Consider the following 22,498-nt stretch of genomic DNA (forward strand, 5'->3'; position numbering starts at 1 on the left):
CTTATCTTTAAGCTGGGATACAGACGTGTTTTACCAAGAGCTTTCCTCACAGCTTTGTGCATTTGGTAGTGCAAGTGTAATTGTCTCCTTATGACAGATGGGGGAGGATGGTCTCAGAGAAGTCAAGTGACCTGTCCGTTGTCCCACTGCTAATACCTGGAGGACAAACACACATCTCCTGACTCCAAAATCAGGGCTTGTTGCTAAGCTTTCTGGGGGGCACTGGGCTCTGCAGAATTGTCAGGGACTACTTCAAGACTTGCTGGCCCTCTCTGATCCTGGTTTTAGCTTCCTCTTCTCTCCCTTCCCAGTGCTCTATGATGGATGCCCCAAGTCACTGAAAGGTGGTGTGTGGTGGCCACAGACCAAGTTTGGGCTGTTGGCCATGGTACCTTGCCCCAAAGGCTCCCTGGGTAAGTGACTGTGGTTGGAAGTGATAGGTCCTCAGTGGGACCTGGGAGAGGGAGGGGACAGCTAGAGAAAAGGGAATATAGGGCCCTGGGATCCTGCCAACTTGGGGGGTGCCCATAATATGTGACAAGTTAGGCCTTAGGGGACATTCCTCTTAGGGGGTAGGAAAGGGAGGGGGAGATGGGAGTTGAGGGGATATGGTTTAGAGCCTCTCCTCTACCACCTCTGCTGCCCCTAGCCCCCTCACCTGTCATTTTTCCATTTCTCTTGGTTTCTGGGCAGGTTTGCGGGGAGCAGGTAAGTCCCCCCACTTTGTCCTCAGGGATGCTTAGGTCTCTCCTGCTGCCTTAGGTCCCCAAGAATCCTTTGCTGGCTGAAGTCCTGCCTGTAACCCTTCCCCCCTTACCACTTGCTGCCTAAATTCTTCGAATTGCCTGGAGTCTCTGCAGATCCCTGCTTTTCTTGGCACTAACAAATTAGTTGGTTCTCAATTATCCACAATGTGGTGTGGATCATATAGGGCTACTGCCTCCTTCCGACTGTGGGGTTGGATATGAATGGGTGTCTGTGTGTTTCTGAGAGTGGATGTGTGTGCTGGGGGAGGGGCAGCTTGTTTGTGTTTGCTTATACCTCCTTGCTTCTTAAATTCGATTCTAAATGATTTTTTAATTATCTGCTGGCTTAGGGTCATTTTTGCCTCTGCCCTGCTCTGTTAGTACAGGTGATTGAGAACTGACTTATAATGCTTATAATCCTCCCTTCCCCCCCCCACCTTGTCACTGTCTTCTGCATATGGTGCCACCAGGTTTCAGGAGCGCTAGATTTTTGCACCTGGAGGTTCTGGGGGGACAGGGGGTAGGGCTTCCCCTGTGGTGACCTGGAGGGGTCAGTCGTTGGAGGTCACTGGCTTCTCTGGCCCCGAGCTGGCTCTTGACTCAGGCTGTGTGGGGCCTTGGCTTGTGACTAGGACCTGGGGAACCTGGCTGCCCACAGCCTGGGGCTCTGACAGTGATGACTTCTCACCTTTGCATAGGTGCCGCCATCCGACGCTGTGATGAGGACAAGGGGTGGCTGGAGCCAGACCTCTTCAACTGTACCTCACCTGCCTTCCGGGAACTGGGCCTGCTGGTAGTATTTCCCTCACACACACCCCCTTCCTGTAATGAGGTGGCACAGTGGGTAAAACTTTGGGACTAGAGTCAGGAAGCCTAAGGGACTTACCAGATGTGTGACCTTGAGCAAGTCACTTAATCTCCGTTTGCTTGTTTCCTCATCTGTAAAATGGGGATAATATAACAGCACCTATTCCCCAGGGTTGTTGTGAGGATCAAATGAGATAATACTTGTAAAGTGCTTAGCACAGAGCCCTTCCTGGCGCACAGTAGACACTTAAGAAATGCTTGTTCCCCATCTACCTCAATATCCTCAGACTCCCTCTAGCTTTCTAGGAGATGCCTTTGCTAGTAGTACATCTCTCTCTAACCCCAGAGACCCCCTCCATATCTTCACAGCCTCCTGCATGCTCCACAGCTCCCTAATACCTTCCAACTTTCTGGAACTTGGCTCAACTGGTAATAACTCCTTCTTCCCTGGGCCACAGCCTCCTCCTGAGACCTCCCTAGTGTCTACCTTCCCGAAGCCGATGCTACTATGAATAGCCTCTTTCAACTCAGAACCAGAAATTTCTAGACCTCCTTAAACCCTCTAGTTCCCTCCCTTCTCCCCACCAACTCCATAGGCACCCTTTCCCCATGATCCTACTGGCTATTCCCACTCTGGATTTTGTGACACTAATAGTAGACCCCAGTATTGTACAGACATTCTTCCCAATTTGAAGGCAATATACTCTTGTACAGAGAACCCTGTCTATGACAGTTAGGTGGCCCAGTGGATAGAATATTAGGCCTGGAGTCAAGAAGATGTGAGTTCAAACATTTACTAGCTCTGTGAACCTGGGCAGGTCACTTAACCTCCATCTACTTCAGTTTCCTCAGCTGTAAAACAAAAGCATCTATTTCCCAGGTTTGTTTTGAGGACCAAATGAGATTATATTTTTAAAGCACTTAGGAGCTTAATAAAGACTTCCTTCCTTCCTTCCTTCCTTCCTCCCTCCCTCCCTTCCTTCCTCCTCCTCCCTCCTCTTCCTTCCTTCCTTGCTTCCTTCTCCCTTCTTCCTTCCTTCCTTCTTCCTTCCTCTCCTCCCTCCCTCCATCCCTCCTTCCTCCCTCCCTCCTTTCCTCCCTCCCTCCTCCCTCCTTTCCCTTTTTCCTTCCTCCCTGTGGAATGAGCAGCCGTTTCTCATTTGGAATGAGGTCAAATCCTGGCTTTGTGACTCTGGGCAAATCCCTCTGTCTCCTCTGAGTCCATTTTGTTCCGTATGACATAAAGAGGTTAGGTGAGGTGATTACTACATTCCTATCTAGCAAAGGTGTTCTGTGATCCCTCAGTGTCATCCTTACGCATAGTCTCAGTCTGCCAGTGGTCCTTACCCTGTGCCCCTTGGCGTAGGTATGGGAGGACTAGTAGAAATGGGATGATTCTGGGAATCTTAAGGCCAGGTGGAGATGGGGAGGAACAAAAGGGGAGCTTCAGAGTGACCCTTTGTCCCTTCTGCTTCGTCCTGGGCAGCTGGAAGATCTAGAGCGCAATGAAACAGAGCTGGACACCATTGAGGCCAAGAAGTTGGCCCAAAGGCTTCGTGCAGTAACCGGCCAGACTGAGCGATATTTCGGCAATGATGTCCACATTGCTGCCCGACTTCTGGGCCGGCTCCTGGCCTTCGAGAGTCATCAGCAGGGCTTTGGGCTAACTGCCACACAGGATGCCCACTTTAATGAGGTGACCCTGACTGTCCCTGCTGACCCTGATCCCTGATCCCTGAATTACCCTGGCTGACGTCCCGTAGAACTCCCATTCTAGGAAGGAGATCCTAGACATGCTTCTGACCCTCCTGATAACTGTCTGAACCCACCTCCATAGCATCCTGGTCACCACAACAATTCCCCCCTTCCCCAGCAGGATCACAGAAAATGAATGTCTGAACAAGCTGACTCTGGCCATTCCTCACTGACTTCAGAATCGGTTTATCTCTGACTCTCCACCATAGCTGATATCCCCACATTTCTATAGGAAGCCTATTTCAGTGGGATGACCCTAGCGACCCCTTGCTCCACTAACTTCTGATTCTATTTACCACAAGTCAAGACTGCTGATCTCTATCCTCTTAACCCCTGTCTGATACTTAACCCCACTTAAGGCAGCGTTCAGAGCTTTGCTTTAGGGAAATCAGCCTTCTTGCTTTCTGTCCCAGTGGACTTTGTTTTGGGGGAAAGGGCCTTGAGCTCAGAGTCAGAACTGGGGACCCCTGGCCCAGCTCCCTCTAGGCCTTGCTCTGAGGGGCGTTTCTGAGATACCATGAAGGTGGAATTGACAGAACTGATCTAGTCTGGATTGTGCTTGATAGATAAGGGAGGGGAAAGTCACGGAGAACCACAAGGTTTTGATCATATGAAACGAAATGAAGGGCAGAGCTACCGACAGAAATAGTCAAGTCATGGGAGCAGGGAAACTAGAGCTGGGCGGGGCCTCAAGGCCTGGTCCAGTCTCCTGACTTTATGGATGAAGAAACTTAAGCCCAGGGAGGGGGAGGGTTGGCCTGAGGTCACACAATGATAGCTGACATTTCTGTGGCCTTTTTACACAGTTATTTATGTTTATTATCCAATTTTCATCCTTACAACTGACTTGCCAGGTAGTCATGGATATCCCTCATTTAGAGAGGGGGAAGCTAAATCTCAGGCTAAGTGACATGCCCTGGGTCCCATAGCTACTAAGTGCCTGAGAACTTGCCTGATTCCCAATCCTGCAGTCTGTTCACTGTATTTCAACGGCCCTCACTCTGGAGCTCCTTGTGTTGGGTAGTGCTGGGGTTGTGAGTGGGAAAGGGTCACCAGAGCCCTCCTCACCATAACCTTCCCATCCCCAGAATCTACTCTGGGCTGGCTCAGCTGTGCTGGCCCCTGAGACCTGTAAGCTGTGGGATTCTCCATGGCCACAAGCCCTAGGTGGGACCCCAGCCCCAGGGGCCAGCGCAGGCCTCATCGAGCAGCTGGAGGAGTACACAGCAACATTGGCCCAGAACATGGAGCTCACGTACTTGAACCCCGTGGGCCTGGTGGCACCTAATATTAGTAAGCAGGGACTCCAGTGGGTGGGCGGGTGGGGGCCAGAAGCTCCCAGTGAGGAAGGAGGAAGGGAAGGGATACGCTTTTGAGAGGAGAAAGTGAACTTTGGCCAGTGACCTTTGACACTTCCTTTCCTCTGCCCCCAGTGCTCAGCATTGATCGAATGGAACTTCCTGTTCCCACTGTGGGGGGTCATCGATATCCTCGTTACCACGGTAGCCTCTTCCGGGGCCAAGATGCCTGGGACCCTCATACACATGTGGTGCTGCCCCCTCCAGTACCCCGGCCCCCACAGCCAGAAGGTAAGTCCCCTAAACAGGAGTACAAGCAGCACTAACGAGGAAGGGGATTTCTCGAGCCACTGTCTGCCCCCACAGAACAGCACCTTCCTTGGAAGTCACTGATTGTGTGGTACTGGTGGGGTTGTCTGGCTGATTGTCCTGGAGGGTCACTGACTGGCTTACCCTTTTCCTCCCCCAGCTCTGCCCACAGGTGGCAGCAGTGATGCCAATGGGACGGCCGAGAGCGTGGCAGGCCGAGGGGGCCCCCTGGAAGCAGAGCCGGGTCTCACCATTGTCATCCTCCTCATCTACCGAACCCTGGGAGGGCTGCTCCCTGCCCGCTACCAGGCAGAACGCCGAAGCGTTAGGTATGGGGGCCAGCTGAAGGGTTTGCTCTAAAGGGGAGGCTGGGTGGGTCATTTCTGGGGCCACCTGCACCCTGGGTCCCAGCAGAACAGGGTGTCAGGGCAAGAGATCTCTTCCCTAAAGACACTTTTAGTATGGGACCTAATCCCTTATCATTGTGGTATAGTGGCAGGGCTGATGAATTTGGAGTAAGGATCTGGGTTCTTCTCTTTGCTGAATGACCTCTGGGCCTCAGTTTCTAGATGTATAGACTCCACGGTCTCTAGAGTTGTTCCCTGAGTGTTCTTTATAAAGCAGCTTGTCCAGGTTGTCTCTTCATGTGGTAGTGGTCAAGGGGAGGGAAGGGAGTTGAATGGGAGTGTCTGTTTTTCTGAGAAGGTCTGGGGTCCTGAGGTTGTGGTGTTTATGCAGAGGCCTCATGATCATGGCTGCTAGGATCTAGTAAGCTCAGAAGTTGATGAAATCCTTTTTGCTCTCTGAGCATTAGTTTCTCCACCCGTACAATGAGGTCAGACTAGATGACTGTGAGACTTTGAGGCTGTCACTGGGGGGTTGGGTCGGTGTGAGCATAGCATGACAATTCTGAGACTCAGGTGATAATGCTCCTCCTTCAGGCTCCCCCGGAACCCAGTCATGAACTCTCCAGTGGTCAGCGTGTCTGTGTTCAGGGAGCGAAGCTTCCTGCAGGGCGTTCTAGAGTCCCCTGTCACCTTGGAGTTCCGCCTGCTGCAGACGGCAAATCGAAGCAAACCCCTCTGTGTGCAGTGGGAGCGGCCTAGCTCGTGAGGATGCATCCTTTCTTCCCCTGGCAACCCCCCTGGGGTGATCCTCAGAGCCATCTCTGTTGAATGATGTTGGCTTAGCCATTGAGGACCTGTCCCTCCCACTCTAGAATAAGCCTGTGGGTGGTAGAACTGGCCCAGCGCATGGGGATGCCCAACCCAGCACCCGCACACCCACTTAACCTTGCTCAACCTCCGGTGAAGACTCACCTTTGAAGAGGTTGGATCAGATGGTTTCTAAGGGCTTTTATAATTCTAGATTTTTTGATGTTATTAGTCTGTGTACTGGGATGGCCCATGAAAAGGTGCACACATTTGTCCCTCTCTCCACCCAGTCTGGGTGCAGGCACAGAACCTGCTACTGGGCATCTGGACACTGAACCCATATGTGACTCTCCACAGGAGTGACCCTTGGGGTGTGTGGACAGCCCGTGATTGTGAGCTTGTGCACAGAAATGGTACCCATGTGCGCTGCCAGTGTTCCCGGCTTGGTACTTTTGGGGTGCTCATGGATGCCTCCCATCGAGAGGTATGGGGACATCCATTTTCTTGGATGTCAAGGAACTTTCCAAACTATTCCTGAGTTAGATGGGAGTAGGGAATGATCGTCTGAATCCCTCATGGTTCTTGGTGGGAGGGGGCTCAGTTAAATCCTGGGGGCTTAGACTGTGTTAATGGGAATGTTATGTCAGAATGGAAGGTTTGCTCTATCAAAGAATTGAGGGATAGGTGTCAGGCTAGGGAGACAAAACCAAAGGTGGGTAGACTGGGGAGGGCAGAGGTCATGGCAGAAGCTTTACCTGGGTTTGTGTGTAAGGTCCCGTTCCTTCCTGACTGCCCCTCCCCATGCCCACAGCGTCTGGAAGGTGACCTGGCCCTCCTGGCTGTGGTTACTCATGTGACTGTGTCAGTGACTGTGGTTTCCTTGCTCCTGACTGTGGCTGTCCTGCTCAGCCTTCGAGGCCTCAAGTCTAACACCCGTGGGATCCATGCCAACGTGGCAGCTGCACTTGGCCTGGCTGAGCTGCTCTTCTTCCTGGGGATTTACCGTACCCACAACCAGGTGCTCAGCTGGGGGGTCCAAAGCTAGGAAGCCATCTGAGGCCTGGGGCTCTGTTGGTGGTGCTGATGGTGGGGAGTTTGGGGGACAGGTGGGCAGAGGAAGCAGGGGTCCACCCTACGGAGCTGAGGTTACCCTCTTCTTTCCTTCCCTTCCTCCAGTTCCTGTGCACTGTGATTGCCATTGCCCTACATTACCTCTTCTTGGGCACCTTCTCCTGGCTCTTTGTGCAGGGGCTGCACCTCTATCGCATGCAGGCAGAGGCTCGAAACGTGGACCTTGGGGCAATGCCTTTCTACTATGCGCTGGGTTGGGGTGTTCCAGCTATCCTTCTGGGTAAAGTGAACCCCTTCTCCCCTGAGAATTATTAGAGTAATTATAGCACTTGCTTTTATGTAAGACTTACAAAGGGCTTTCCCCTCAGCTGTGGGCCCATCTAGCACAAGAATTATTATTCCCATTCTGTAGATGAAGAAGATTTGAGGCCCAGTGAGAGGTGATTTACTCTAAGGTTATGCAGCTAAAAAGAAAAGTAGGATTCAAACCCAGGTCTTCTGACTTTGAATCTAGTGCTCTTTTCACTCTAACACATAGCACACACTGCCCTGGGTATTGTCCCCACCCCTGGTGGGTAACAAAGCCAACACCCCCTAGCCATCCCAGATGATGTGAGGCCCCCACCTATCATCACTGTCCAAACCAGCTCAGCCATAGCATCTGAGAAAGAGACCTGGATGCTGCCCTCAGGGAGAACAAGAGGGTGCCTGAGGCCTCCTGCTGTCTTGTAATTCTTTGAAGGGCTTGAACCCAGGCTTCCACGTTGCCCCACTTTCTTCTCTAATTCCCCGGCCTGTTGGCTCCTTGATCGCTGAGTGGGGTATAGATCACCCTTTGATCCAGGACACCTGGGTTCAGATCCTAGCTTTTCTGTGTCTTGTGGAAACCTGAGTCATTTCCCTTTCAGAGCCTCAGTTTCCTCCTCTAAATGAGGATATTTAAGTAGCTCCTCTCTAAAGTCTATGAAACCCAGGCTTCCCTTCACACACCTGGCTCCTTTCACCTCAGACCTCCCACAGAACAAGCCCCAGACTTGGTGGTGCTCAGGTGCTCAGGACTGTAGGTGGCATGGAGGAACAGCTGGGGTCAGAGGAACTTGGAGAGAGGAGAGCCCTTTTAAAAAGGTCAGTGAGGTCTGGGCCTCCTGACCCTGTCAAATGAGGGTATTGGATCTCTAAATCCCATGACCTCCCTGAGCCTTGGTTTCTTCATCTGACAAGTGGATTTGAGAAACCTTTCACGTCTACTTGACAGAGTTATTCTTAGGGCAGGCTTCCATAAATGACAAAGTACATTGGATCCATTGGGATGGTTATACTGAATATTAATAGATTGGTCAGGATAGGTCTCCGTCTCTGAGTTTGTCCCCTGGACCTTCTCTCCCTCTTTGAGATGCCTGAACTCCCCCGTCCCTTGATCAGGAAGGAGGAAGATGCGTCCCAACTCTCTGATGTAGCGGGACAGTGGGTGTGGAGTGTGATTCCACTGGGCTCCTTGTGCCCCTCCTTGCCCCTCCTTTCCTTTCTCCCTCCCTTCCCCCCATCACTGTGGTCTTCCTTCTATAGATGAGCCTGTCAGGGGTTGTGGGGAGGGAATTGCTTCCTGCTCTGAGCCCTCTTTTCTCCAGGCCTTGCAGTGGGCCTTGACCCTGGAGGCTATGGGAACTCAGACTTCTGTTGGATTTCCATCCATGATAAACTGGTCTGGAGCTTTGCTGGCCCCATTGTCCTGGTCATTTCGGTGAGGCCCTGATGTACCCCCAGTCCCAACCTCAACCCCCAACCCTAACTCTGTCCTTAATTCTGACACCTACCTGTTTGCTCCCCCTGGGGTCTGGGCTGGGGCTGGGGGCTTTGGGTGTTTGGTGAGAGGAAACACTGACTTAGGTGTCTATTTCTCTCCAACTGTTTGTCTCTATGGATCTTTCCCTGTCTTTCCATGTCTCTGTGGCTACACCTGACCCTTTGCGTCTGAATGTCTTTCTGTATTTTTCCATATCCGACTGATGCTGTCTTATTTTCCCCCATGTCTTTGTTCCATCACTCTCTCCTCTCTCTGTTTTCATGTGCCCCTTTCTGCTTCTGTCTTGCCATGTCTTTGCTCTCCATCTATCTGTCTCCATGCCCCACCTGTTGTGTGGCCAGATGAATGGGGTCTTGTTCCTGCTGGTGGCAAGGATGTCCTGCTCCCCTGGGCAGAGGGAGGCCAAGAGGATGTCTGTGCTGTGAGTTGATATCGAGGGATGGGTGGGACAATGTTGGTCCAGACTGAGCCCTGCTGGGCTGTAAAGAGGGTATGGCAAGTGTGACCAGGGCCTAGAACATATCACCATGGAGGGAGGTTTGGGGGAGTGGGAGAAGGAGGGAAGGTTGTTGGCTTGTGACTTAGGAAAGGGACTGCACTTGCCCTGTCCACTCTCCTCCCTCCCTCCGTAAGACTCTCCTCCTTCCTCCCTCAACTTCCCCATTAGATTCCTGTCTCTAGAAGGAAACTCTTCTGGTACAAATTCACCTCTTTGGACATCTGTTTTTATCCCTCTTGTCTTTGTTATTTTCTGTCGCTGCCTCTGTTTCTGTTTCTCTTTCTATCTTTATCTTCATTCCTTTGTCCCTATCCTGGCTTGTCTCTGTTTTTGTCCCTGTCTGGTTTTGGTCCCCATCCTCACCTCTTTCCCTGGCTCTCTCTGTCTCTTTGTCCTTATCTCTTCTCCTTCCCTCTGTCTCTCTGGCCTGCTGCTGTCTCCTTGTCTGTGCCCTTCTTCTTGTCTCTCTGTCCCTGTCTGGTTTTGGTCCCCATCCTCACCTCTTTCCCTGGCTCTCTCTGTCTCTTTGTCCTTATCTCTTCTCCTTCCCTCTGTCTCTCTGGCCTGCTGCTGTCTCCTTGTCTGTGCCCTTCTTCTTGTCTCTCTGTCCCTGTCTCTATGTCTCCTCCACATGTGACCCTTCACAGCTCCTTCCTACTGCTCCTGCTCATCAGTGCCTCCTGGCTCTTCGGTCTCCTGGCAGTCAACCATAGCGTCCTGGCCTTCCACTACCTCCACGCTGGGTTCTGCGGCCTTCAGGTGACCCTGCCCTGCCCCTTTGCCACAGTTACCCCCCCCAAGCTTCTCCACTACTCCCCAGGCTCCCCCCCTTCCTCTGAATATCCCTCTCGCTTCCATTTGTTGTCCCTTCACTGACTCCCCCTGTCCTCTGCCATTGCCACAGGGCCCAGCTGTGCTGCTGCTCTTCTGTGTCCTGAATGAGGAGACCCGAGGGGCTTGGACCTCAGCCTGTCTGGGCAGGAAAGCAGGAACGGAGGAGGCAAGGCCGACCCCGGGAACGGTGAGGCGATCTCGGGGGCATCGGTGGTGGTAGTGCTGTGTCACTACATAGGGGTGCTGGAGGCTTTTGGGTCCTGATTGACCATGCTTCCCCCCTCGCAGGGCTCTGGTGCTTACAACAACACAGCCCTGTTTGAGGAAAGTGGCCTCATCCGAATCACTCTGGGTGCCTCCACGGTGTCTTCTGTCAGCAGCGCTCGGTCAGCCAGAACACAGGACGGTCAGCGGGGCAGAGGCGGCCTCCTCAGGTACCGGAGGGACAGGGTTAATCTGGCAGTCCATGCAGGTTGGACCAGAGCGTGAGGAATGTCAGGAGCCCTGAGGTGTTTGTAGACTTCAGAGTTGAGGGTTGGAAGAATGTCCGGTGTCATCGATTCCTATCCCTTACTAGATCAGGAATTCTCACTCTGGCTTCCCTGAGGAAGGGCCTGGGTACGTTTCCTGGCCTAAATGTGGAACGTCTCCTTCTGTCCCCTTAGCTCAGCCTGAGACACAGTCAGGATTTTTACAAAGGCTTTATATACTTCCATCCTGGAGCAAAGGACTTCCCATCTCTGGGCCTCCATTTTCTCATCTATAAAATGGGGATGATAATAATCATATAACTTATCTTCCAGGGTTATGGTGAGAATCAAAGGGCCTTGAAGGAAGAGGATTTCAACAGAGATTTAGGGGGTTTGGGGGGTCAGATGACCCTAGCCATGAGGAATGATGAATACCAATGCACATAAGGTCAAAAAGTCAGAAAGAGGTTGGGGAACAGTGGGATATGGACAAAAAAGGAAGTAGTGGAAGATAAAACTGGCAAAATGAGACAGAGCCAGATTGTGGAAGGCTTTGAATTTCAGGATTAAGAACTAATATTTCAACATTTAAGGTAGTGGGGAGCTGCTGAAGTCTTTTGAGCAGGTCATTATTGTGCATTGCGACGATCACTTTGACAAGGCTAGGTAGGATGGGCACAAGGGGAAGGAGGCTGGAGGCAGGGACTAGCATTTCTCTGGGATGTCGTTTTACTTCAGGAGAAAGCCCAGCACAATCTCTTCTCCAGAATAAAGGAACTCGTCAGCCCTCTCCCAGCTCTTCTTTCACTGGACCCCATCCACTCTGATGCATCCTTGATTAGCCCCTTCTCTCTCAGTCAGAGAACATGTCACATCTTCAGTTGTGTGGGTGTATAAGACAGATAGTCACACCCTATGTAGGCCGCATCTTCTTTTTGTAAGGGAGGGGGCAGCAAAGTAGAATGAAGGTTTTTCGGGTCGGAGTGACCTATATGTGTTTGTGCCAAGGGGGAAGATTCTGTAGAGAGGGGAGATTAAAGATGCAGAAGAGAGGATGATTGAGGTCTCACTGACGGACATAGACATGAAGACAGGGACATAGGAAGATGCATAGAGACCAGGAGGAGGCAGTGGTCAGCAGTGTCAAATCCTCTAGGAAGTTGAAGGAAGATGAAGACTGAAAAAACACCATTGGAATTGTTGATTAGGAAGGAAGTTTACTAAAGAGAGAGGTTTGCTGAAGACAGCAGGTTCTTTTGAGTAGTAGGGATGGAAGCCAGATGACAGGGGGCTGAGAAAAGAGTGAGAGAAAGGGTACAGCAGTATAATATTCTATACAAGTCTGTCAATCAAGGAAAACAGAAAGAGAATTGTAGCTTAATAGGACGACAAGCTCTTCAGGGAAGATTTTTTTTTTTATAAAGGAGGCCTGGACATGTTTGTAGGTAGAGGACAAGGGAACAGTAGCTAGTGAGAGGTCGAGATTAGAAATGAAAAAGAAAGAAGGATGGAGCAAAGCCTAGAGTGAGATAGGAAGGGATGACACAAAATGGAGGGCTTAGCCTCAGAAAAAGGCTACCTAACCCTGTGGAACTGACCAGGAGGGAGACAAGGGGAGACAGGACAGAGATTTACTGTATGATTTTCTTTCTCTCCATTACATGTAAACAAAACCTTTTAACAGCTGTTTTTAAAAATTTTGAGTTCCCAATTCTCTCCCTCCCTCCCTCCTTGAGAAGGCAAGCAATTTGATCATACATATACAGTCATGCAGAACATTTCAGCATTAGCCAGAAAACACAGACCAAAAGCCCCAAGAGTAAAGATTGTAAAAACAGTATGCATTCAGACTTCATCAGTTCTTTCTCTGGAGATGAATAGCATTTTTTAACATAAATGACAGTAGTTTAGAGGAAGACTCAAGAGAGAAGGAGCTCACAGCAAGTGATTTTTCAATCTTTTTCAGTAAAAGAGGAAGTAAGGTTATCTACTGAAAGGTGTAGAGGGTGAAGTTTCAGGTTCAAGGAAATAGAAGGTTTGGAACAGCCTTTGTAGAGAATGACAGACTTTCAGAAGTAAAAAAAAAAAAAGATTATTTTGCAGTGGATGGAGTTTTGGGTCTAATTCTGTGTGCCACATTTCAGGAAGGATTTAGAAAGGTGTAGTGTACCCAGAGGAGGCAAACCTGGGTGGTCAGAGGCCTGGAGAACATACTCTATGAGGGATACTTGAAAGACTTGGAGATTTGTTATCATATTGCTTGCATTCTCAGCAGGTGCAAAAGAGTCAGGAACGAGGGAAAGCATTTGGAATTCAAAATTTAAAAAGAAATGTTAAAAATAAATAAATAAATGAACTTGAGGATGTTTAGCCTAGAGAAGAGGAGACTTAGCAGGATTGGAGAATTTGTAGCCCAGGGGACACACAATAAGACTTAGCACAGTGCCCAATACATTTAGGAACCTAGTAAATACTATTTGTCTTGCTAGCTGCCTTCCAATATTCAGTTTGTTGTAAAGGAAGACTTTTTAACAGCGTTCCAAAGTAGAATGGGATGCCTAAGAAGATAGCAGGTTTTCTGATTTAGGGAAGCCTCTAAGAAGAGGTTGGATAATCACTTATCAAGAGTGTTGAGGAGGTGATTCCCACTCAGACATGGGATGGAAGAGATGCCCTTGCAGGTTCCTCCCAGTGCTGAGGTTACTCTGGGATTCTCTGATAAGGTCTTTGCTAAAAAGATGAGGAATGTTTAAAACAACATGTAAATAAGGTTAGCCACATCGGTTACCCTGACTTGTCATCTCTGTCCTCTAGGGAGAATGTTTTGGCAAAACATGGCTCAGCTGCTGACCATACTGACCAGAGCCTTCTGGCCCATGGTGGGCCCACAGACCTGGACGTGGCCATGTTCCATCGAGATGCTGGGGGAGGTAGGGCTTTGAGGAATGGTGGGTTCAGGAAGTTTTTTGTAATCAGAGTGCTCATCTATCAGAATCAGGCCGGAGGGAGCCGAGGCACCACTGGGAATACCAGTTTTTTCCTCAGACTTCCTGGTTCCCTTGTCCAGTTCCCTCTTACTCCTGATCTTCCAAGTCTGTTCTAGCCTCTGTTCTCAAATAGTCTCTTCTAATGTCCACTGTCCCCCAGGCATGGGCTCAGACTCAGACAGTGACCTGTCCCTGGAGGAAGATCGTAGCTTGTCCATCCCATCCTCAGAGAGCGAGGATAATGTCCGACCCCGTGGCCGATTCCAGCACCCTCTTCGACGGGCGGCCCACAGTGAACGGCTCCTCACTCACCCAGCCAGCAGCACTCCCAAAGGTGACCCCAGTGACTCCTAGATGCTGTCATAAAACCCTCTGAACACCCTCAAATCACTTATAATAAACAAGTTATTAGTCTCAGTTCTCCTCTCCCACATTCCCCCTCCCTTTCCCCTTCATCCCTCCCTGCCCTCATCAATCTCTGTTACTATTGGTAGCATTTTTATGTGGCCCCTGTGGATCCATGGCTTTTCTCTATCTATGGCTATCCCATCTGGGATTATTGTTTTTCCTCTCTGGCTTGGATTCACTCGGCTGAGCTATACTCATGGCTAGGGTGACCTGTTAGGGGTCATGAGGAAGTAGTGTTGGTCAGAGTGTAATCCAAATCCCCACCTGCAGATGTGGATGGTAATGACCTACTGTCCTACTGGCCTGCCCTGGGGGATTGTGAGGTGCATCCCTGCTCCCTGCAGACCTGGGGATCTGAGCGTCGCCTGGGTCTGGATACCAGCAAGGATGCAGCCAATAATAACCAGACTGAACTGGCACTGACCAGTGGGGATGAGAACACAATCGGCCACACCCAGCTCAGCCACACCCAGCGACAGAGGAAAGGTAAGAGGATTGAAGAGCTCACTGGACTAACCCTCATGAACCCTCCCATCTTCCTCTTGGGAATCCTCTTCCTCCCAGATCCATCCACAGTGACCCATAGACCCTTCTTCACACCTCTCACCCTACCTCAGGATTCCTACAGATTGGCTCCAAGATTTGGTCCTGATGCCCTTCCAAAGACTTTCCCCATGGGATCCTAGACCCAACACCCAGGCCTTTCCCTTGGAACTCCTTCGGATTCCCCCCAGCTCCTACACACGTCCCCTGATGCTCTCTTAGTAACAACCCTTCCTCTCAAGATCAGCTTCCAAAGGGGGCTGGAAGCACTCACCTCTAGACTCTTCTTGGGATTTCTTAGATTTGACTCCTCCGTTAGGATCCTTGAGTCCTCTCACCCCAAATCCTCCCCCTAGAACTCCCCCTAAAATCATCCCCTCAGAGTCCCAGACCTTCCCCCCTAGTACCCTAAGATGCCTTCCTCAGAAACTTCTAGGATACCCTACCAGATGTCCCCCTGAAGACACTTGGGGCTCTCATAGTGCCTCTGAAATCTCTTTTCCCATTCCGTGAAAGTGTCTTCTTCCAGGTTGCCTTTGAGGGGGGATGGTAGATATCCAGACATTCACCCCCTGAAGGGGCCCTCTGGGGCGCTGTTGTCCCTTTGGCATGTATGCCCCCAGCTGCCACTAGCTTATATCCTGTCCACCCTCAGGTATACTGAAGAACCGGCTGCAATACCCATTGGCTCTCCATGGGCTGCCTTCTGCCAGAGCTCGAGGGGCTCCTGAGCTGTCCTGGTACCGGTCCTCTACCTTGGGCCACCGGGCAGTACCGGCTGCCTCCTATGGCCGCATCTATTCTGGCACAGGTAGCCTCTCCCAGCCAGCTAGTCGCTATTCCTCTCGGGAACAGTTGGATCTGCTGCTTCGTCGGCAGATGTCTCGGGAACAGCTGGAGGAGGCCACCCCTCTTCCCACGTACTCCACTAGCCGCCATGGCTCCCGGGAACAGTTGGAGAGGGTTCCTAGCTGTCATAGCTCGCGGGAACACCTGGAGACCATCCCTAGCCGCCATGCCTCCCGGGAGCATCTGGAGACTATTCCCAGTCGCCATGGCTCCCGGGAGCATCTGGAGACCATTCTCAGTCGCCATGGCTCCCGGGAACATCTGGAGAGCTCCAGCAGCCAACATGGCTCCTGGGAACATCTAGAAGCTTGTCTTGGTGGCCCAGAGCCAAGGTTCCGGGGTAGCACGCTGCCTCGAAGGCAGCCACCCAGGGACCATCTGGATGCCCTGGCCACCCGGTTTGGGTCCAGGGAGCCCTTGGACTCTGGGGCATCTCAGGAGTGGCCAAGCCCACTGCCCCACCTCAGGGGCTCCAGAGACCAACTCTTGCCTACCAGTCAGAGGTCTCGGGAACAGCTGGATTGTTTAGCTAGGAGCTCAAACTCTCCAGAACAGCTGGACATGAGGCCCTGTCGGCATCCATCAAGGGAAAACCTGGAACCACTCTCTAGGCGGCTCCCATCAAGGGAGAATGTGGTGACTTGTCCAAGCAGGGCCCCTTCCACTGAACAGTTAGACATCCTCTCCTCCATTCTGGCCTCCTTCAACTCCTCAGCTCTCTCCTCCTCTGTGCAGTCCTCCAGCACACCTTCAGGCCCTCACACCACCGCTACGCCTTCTGCCACAGCCTCAGCACCGGGGCACTCCACACCTCGGTCAGCTACGTCCCATAGTATCTCAGAGTTGTCGCCAGACTCAGAGTAAGTAGGGGACCAAGAGCCATTGAACCATTGTGTGCACCTGTCCATCCACTCAGCCACCCACCCACTCCTCCATCCCTCCCTCCAAAAGGTATTTATGGATGGATACCATGCCCTCCGAAGACCCTTTCTGTTCTGAAGTTTCATAATTCTAGGGAATATTTTGAAGGTATATAATATCTAAGACCTGGCAATTACTGAATGTAGGGGGTAAGGGAGAGGGAAGAATGAGGGATGATTGGAGATTTCAGGCTTAGATGATTAGAAAGAAGGTGATCCCAAACAGAAATCAGAAAGCTGAGAGAAGGGGTGAGTTTAGGGTGATGAGTTCCACTTAGGACATGTTGCATGCAGAGGAACATTTTAGCGATAGGGTCATAATAAAATAAGTGTCAGGTGCTTTGCAGACCTTAAATGTAAGCTATTATTATTATTCAGCAGGCAGTTGGAAATGCAGGCCTGGAACTCTGAAGAGTAGGATGGAGTATACATATATGTTTGGGAGCCATCTCTACCTAACCATATGAATTGATGAGGCCATCAGGAAAGAGTCTAGAGAAAGGAGAGAAGAGGAATTCAAAACAGAGCTTGGAGTGCTTTCAAAAATGGGAGGTAGAGGGGCAGCTAGGTGGCAAAATGGATAGAGCTTCAGCCTTAGAGTGAGTAAGACCTAAGTTCAAATCTGGCCTCAGAGGCTTGACACTTACTAGCTGTGCGACCTTGGGCAAGTCACTTAACCCTGATTGCCTCACCAAAAAAGAAAAAAAAAAGGAAGGTGGATATCGATGAGGGACAGATCCACCTTCCACTGACCTCTTTCTTTAGATTTAATTTTATTTTTCAGTTACCAGGCTTCCTCCTACCCCATCTCCTTCCCATTTCCCCTCCTCCCATTAAACAAAAATCAAAAAGAAAGAATGAATGAAAGAATAAGAAAACTCTCAAAACAAATATGTTTAGTCAAAGCAAATTCCCTCATTGGTCACGTCCAAGAATGTGTGTTTGATTCTGCATTTTGAGTTCCTCACCTCTCTGACAGGAGTAGGTAGCATGCCTCATCTTTGGTCAGCTAGAATTGTGGTTTATCATTGCATTGATCAGAATTCTCAAATCTTTCTTCTTTTTTTAAAATTCAATTTTATTTTATTTTCAGCTACAAAGTCTCTTCTTCTCACCTTCTTGTCCCCTTTCATTGAGAAAGCAAGAAAAACAAAACTCACTAGAAACATATATAGTCAAACAAAATGAATCAAGTCTTTTAGAGTTGTTTTTCTTTATAATGTTGTTATTGTATAAATTGTTCTGGTTCTGCTGACTTCACTTTGTATCAGTTCATGTAGGTCTTCCTAGTTTCTTATGGAACTATTCCTTTCACCATTTTGGGGGCTTAATATTTCATTACATTTCTATGCCATTAATTTGTTTATCCATTTCCCAATAACTTCTTCTCCTGACTTCTGACCATTCATCAGTGACCTTTGCTTGATCACTTATGACTGTTGAGCTTTGATCCCTGGGAAGTTTCTAAACTCTTTTCACCTTTTTGACTTCTATCCTTTGCAGAGTCACCAGAAGTGAGGGCCACTCCTGAGAAGCAGACAGCGGCAAAGGAGGAATGAACAGAATGAAAGGAGCAGGAGGTGGTTTGAAGGGAAGCACAGACAGATATCTCCAACACAAGTTTGGGGTCTCTTCTTTCTACCAGTCCTGGATTAGACAGAGGAGAGTTTGGGGTGTCAGGATCCTTTCCCCCTCTCCTCCGACATTCAGCCCACTCGCTTGTGAGAGGAGGGGCTCCCACTGGCCCATCCCAAACTGGATCTTCCTTTCTGTAACACTTGGGCACTGTGTGTGCATGAGTGTGCATGCTGGTGCGTGTTTGGGGAGGGGCCAGGGCCTGGGAGGACTTTTATATATTTTGTACCTTTGTAATTAGAGAGAAAGATGTCTATCCTTATTTTTAAGCTTTTCTGTCCCATGACTTCCCTGGGCTAGGTTGAGCTGGTCTGGTCTGGGGAAAAGTGGTTGGATTGGGATAAAGTAAGGAGCTACCAGGGTCTGTGGTCTCCCTCCATCCATCCCAAGGCTCCATTGCCCCCCATCTTTCTGCATTTAGCCTCCTCTCCCTGTGCCCCAGTGCCAATGATCCTTTCTTCAGCCTCATCAGACTTTCCCTTTTCCCTTACTCCTGTGAAGTCCTTCACATACCCTTCCTTGCAAGCTCCACCATACCACAGGATCATCATGGAGCTGGGAAGGACCTTAGAGATCATCTAATCCCACCCCCCTATTTTATTGAGAGAGAAAGTGATTTGCTTCAGATCACACAGGTTGGTTACATAGTGACAGAGTCAGGATTTGAACCCATGTCTTTTGGCTATAAATCCAGGACTCCTTCCATTATACTCCTTCTTTCCTGTTAGCCCACTCCTATCCTGCCCTCTTCAGGGTCTCCCCTGAGGGCTGGGCCCCCTGCAAAGGAAGCCTTCCCCTTCAGCCCTTTCTCTCATCTCAGAAGCTGGTGGGGGTGTGCCCAGCCTGTCTCTCTACCATTCCTCACATATACTTGTTCATAAGATTTTTTTGAACAGTAATTTCCTATTTTGTTTTCTTCTCTAGTGGCCTGAGAGCCAAACTCCTCCTGAAGGAGAATGCCCAGACCTCTAGAGCCTGCTCTAGGACAGAGATTGATGGAGGTGGTTCCTTCCTGGGCTGAGTTGATGCCTCAGTCCTTTCTTGTAACTGAGCTTGACAGGGCAGGGGAGAACCTCTTCCCTGCCCCAGGACCCCCCACTTCCTGGCCTTCAGGTTAGGGAGGAGTGTGTTCTCAGACTCAGCTTGTGGAGGGGGTGATAAACACAGACCATCCCTAGGCCCCGTACTAAACTACATGTATGTATGTATTGTGGAGTCACCCTAACCCCCATCCCCACCATTTACTGCCTTATAATCCTCCGGGCCCAAGCGGAGTTCAATATTTATTCAAGCAGCAGACAGAATGTTTACAAAGCAAGGCTCGCCTTCCTCGATTGTTGGGGTGGGGTGGAGGGGAAGGGCTCTGCCCCTTGGGGAGGGGGTGCCAGGCCTTTATTCAGATACATTCCATGGTGTCCTCCTCCTGCCTCCCAGGCTGGTCCAAGCTGCGAGAGACCCCTACACTCTGAAATTGGGGAGGGGGTAGTGGTTCTTTCTTTCCCTCCCTTAGGGACAGGAGGGAAGGAATGAATAGTCTGGGATGGAGTGGTTTGATTTTCTCATTCCCCTCCCCTCACCCCTCTGCCAGGCTGTTTATGGTTGGATGGGGGTACAAATTGGGGACGACTACCTCCCCTAATATGTTTACAGGAAATCCCTCAGGCTTAGTCCTCTGGTGACTCAGTTCTTCCTGTTTCTATATTTTCTTAAAAAGAGGAAACGTACTTGTTAGGGCTTCTTTCATAAAGTGGGTTTTTTTTTGTTTACAGTATGGAATTTTGGACTTTGTTACTCTGTTTACATTTTGGAACTATGGGACTTTGTTTACAATTTGGAACTTTGAAATTTTTTTTACTTTGTTTATGGTTAAGCTCTTTGGATTTGCTACTTTGTTTACAATTTAGAATTTTGGACTTCAAGTTACTTTGTTTACAGTTAAGAAAGGGGGAGAGGGGCTTAGATCTCAAGCTGGGGCTCTGCACTTGCCCCTTCCCCTAAATGTCTGTCAGCCCAAAGGGCATTCATTCCCCCTTGCTTCAAGGCCCCGTGCATGTGTTATCCCCTGGCTCATGCGGAACAGGGTGTTTTTGTCCTTAGAGGAAGAAGACTTTCTCCCTCTTACTTGAACAGCACAGTGCAGATTTGGAGGGCCACCATTTGCCAAGGAGATTAAAAAGTCCCGTCACCTATGAGTGCCAAATCCCCTTCCAGCCACATCCCTGGTCACCCATTCAGCTTGTCTTCGTGCTCCCGCACTTCAGTGCTGATTGTGCCCTAGGTTGGAGTGGGGGAACCGGGTCTGAGTGAGTGATCCCTCAGAAAAATATGATTCAGAGCTGGAAAGGCCCTCCGTGATCATGGAGTCCAACCATCTCATTTTACAGTGGGGAGCAGGGAGGGGAGACATTCAGAGTGGTTAAATGACTTCGAGGTCACAGCTAATAAGTGGCAGAGTTGGGGCTCAAATCCCGAGTCATTGCTCTTTCCACTACACATCCTGCATACTGTCCTTCCATTGCTCCCATTCTGTTAGCCACAGAGGAGGGAGGTTGTTTCCCTCTCCCTATCCCCAGCAGCCACTTCCTTATCTGTATAAATTGTGAAAGCCCGGGGAGGGGGTTGGGAATAAACTTCTATAGAAAACAGCTTCAGCCTCCATCTGTCCTGAGGAGAAAAAAGGGGAGGGTGGGTATGGGTGCTGGGGGTTTTCTAACCATGGTGCCAAGGCCTGGAGTAGCCCAAGATATGTCAAGCCAGGGATGACCTGGCTTCAGTGATAGATGGGATAGAAGAAGGACTTCCCTTCTAAACGAATCCTGAACTATTTTTAGCTTCATTCCTTACCCCACCCCCATCCGGGAAAACCTCAATCTAGGCTTCAGCTAAACTACGTCTCTGGTGTTGGATTTACCCGTTAGTCCTTCACGTCTGATAACATAATCTCTGCTACTTTTCTCCTTTTAGACCTCTAGTCACTGGGTAATAGATTAACTGCTAGAGATTTTCTAGCCTAAACCTCTCATTGCACAGGGGAAGAATGTGAAACTCAAACCAGCTAAATTGCCCAATGTCACAACTAATTTAGTAGCAGAACTAGAACTCAAATCCAGGTGATCTGACTCCAAATTCAATGCTTTTTTCACTAGGTAAAAATATGAGAAAACCTGCTCACCAAATTTGTAGATGATCTAAAGCTGGGAGGTATATTTGGAATCATAGAATCTGGCTTGCAGAGAAGAGAGGAGCCTTCAAGAGAATTTCCTCTAACTCTCTAATGTTATATAGAAGGGGGAGCTGGGAGCCCAGAGGAGGCAAGTGATTTACCTAAGATCTCACATTGAGTTAGTGGCAGCATCAGGATTAGAACCCAGATCTCCTGACTCCAGGGTTCTTTCCACTGCAGTATGACATTCAGAACCAAGGTCTAGTGAAGAAACAGTGATAAAAGATACCAGAATTGGGATCCAAGAACATTGCAACAGGCTAGAAGTCTGCTGAATCTAAGAAAGCATATAATTAGGATAAATGTAAATTATTTTTGACTTTTTAGAAAGTCATTTAAAAAAATCTACGTAGCAGCTAGACATCATTTCACATGACAAGATTTGAGAGTTTTAGTGAACTAACCCTTGTTTGTGTGACACAGGGTATAACTTCAGGGACCTCTAAACTTCTCTTTAGTAGAGTCTGGAAATGTCAATAACACAAGGTCCCTTTGAAAGCACTCAAGCTCATGAAGCATCAAACACAGAATGGGTTCTAATTATGAGGTAAAGGATATATGAAGGACTTAGATCGGATTCTTGCCTTTACAGAGGCAAGAACACTCCTTTTCTCTACCTTAGAGATCTGTACAATTCCAGATAGGACTTTCTCCTCTTTAGCTCTCTTTCCACAGATGCTCCCTGGCAGTTCTTCTCCCCCAAGAGATAGTGCCAACACTCCAATTGCTGATATGTGGTGAGATTACCTGGAATCTAAGCTGCCAATGTCAGGCTCTAGGCTGTTTACTCCACCTTTTACAAAGGGTCTCCTAGCCCTACCCTACTAACAAAGGGCCTCATAGGTACTGCCCTGCTCAAGTCAGTCTCTCACTCTGAGTTAGGGTGAAGTCATTTCACTCAGCTCCCATTTACAGTTTCAATACCTCCTCCTGAATCTTGGGGACATTAAAAAGATATTCCATTTGCCTTTACACTACTGTCTAAGTTTTGGGGGCAGCTGGCTGGGCCATACAAATTGGCCTGAGACAATTTCAAGAAAGAACTGGAAAAGAGAGAGGGGAAACCTCATTCAAAATTGTTTTAATGGTCTGTAGGTAGATTGTGGTCCTAAGGTAGCTCTCAAACTTCCTCCAGTGCTGAGGGCCTTAGAAACTTGGGTTATAATGACATGTTCATAATTTCATC

General features: G+C 49.5%; 1 protein-coding gene across 1 annotated transcript in view; it reads left to right on the forward strand.

Annotated features, from left to right (window-relative positions):
* The window catches only part of CELSR3 (cadherin EGF LAG seven-pass G-type receptor 3), a 40,814-nt gene extending 20,080 nt beyond the window's left edge, over window positions 1-20,734 (forward strand). Inside the window, exons 16-36 of the mRNA XM_020999259.2 lie at window positions 312-413; window positions 694-708; window positions 1,445-1,539; window positions 3,040-3,249; window positions 4,397-4,601; window positions 4,742-4,897; window positions 5,076-5,244; window positions 5,857-6,024; window positions 6,427-6,553; window positions 6,881-7,087; window positions 7,246-7,420; window positions 8,769-8,881; window positions 9,286-9,365; window positions 10,091-10,202; window positions 10,348-10,464; window positions 10,566-10,711; window positions 13,562-13,677; window positions 13,895-14,068; window positions 14,413-14,628; window positions 15,341-16,394; window positions 17,958-20,734. Coding sequence (XP_020854918.1) covers window positions 312-413; window positions 694-708; window positions 1,445-1,539; window positions 3,040-3,249; window positions 4,397-4,601; window positions 4,742-4,897; window positions 5,076-5,244; window positions 5,857-6,024; window positions 6,427-6,553; window positions 6,881-7,087; window positions 7,246-7,420; window positions 8,769-8,881; window positions 9,286-9,365; window positions 10,091-10,202; window positions 10,348-10,464; window positions 10,566-10,711; window positions 13,562-13,677; window positions 13,895-14,068; window positions 14,413-14,628; window positions 15,341-16,394; window positions 17,958-17,985 — 3,785 coding nt within the window. The 3' untranslated portion in view covers window positions 17,986-20,734. The remainder of the gene's footprint in view (window positions 1-311; window positions 414-693; window positions 709-1,444; window positions 1,540-3,039; window positions 3,250-4,396; window positions 4,602-4,741; window positions 4,898-5,075; window positions 5,245-5,856; window positions 6,025-6,426; window positions 6,554-6,880; window positions 7,088-7,245; window positions 7,421-8,768; window positions 8,882-9,285; window positions 9,366-10,090; window positions 10,203-10,347; window positions 10,465-10,565; window positions 10,712-13,561; window positions 13,678-13,894; window positions 14,069-14,412; window positions 14,629-15,340; window positions 16,395-17,957) is intronic.
* Window positions 20,735-22,498: the final 1,764 nt, after the last annotated feature.

This window comes from Phascolarctos cinereus, unplaced genomic scaffold (assembly GCF_003287225.1).
Source record: "Phascolarctos cinereus isolate Bilbo 61053 unplaced genomic scaffold, phaCin_HiC Scaffold_4;HRSCAF=312, whole genome shotgun sequence".
In the NCBI taxonomy this organism is placed as follows: domain Eukaryota; kingdom Metazoa; phylum Chordata; class Mammalia; order Diprotodontia; family Phascolarctidae; genus Phascolarctos; species Phascolarctos cinereus.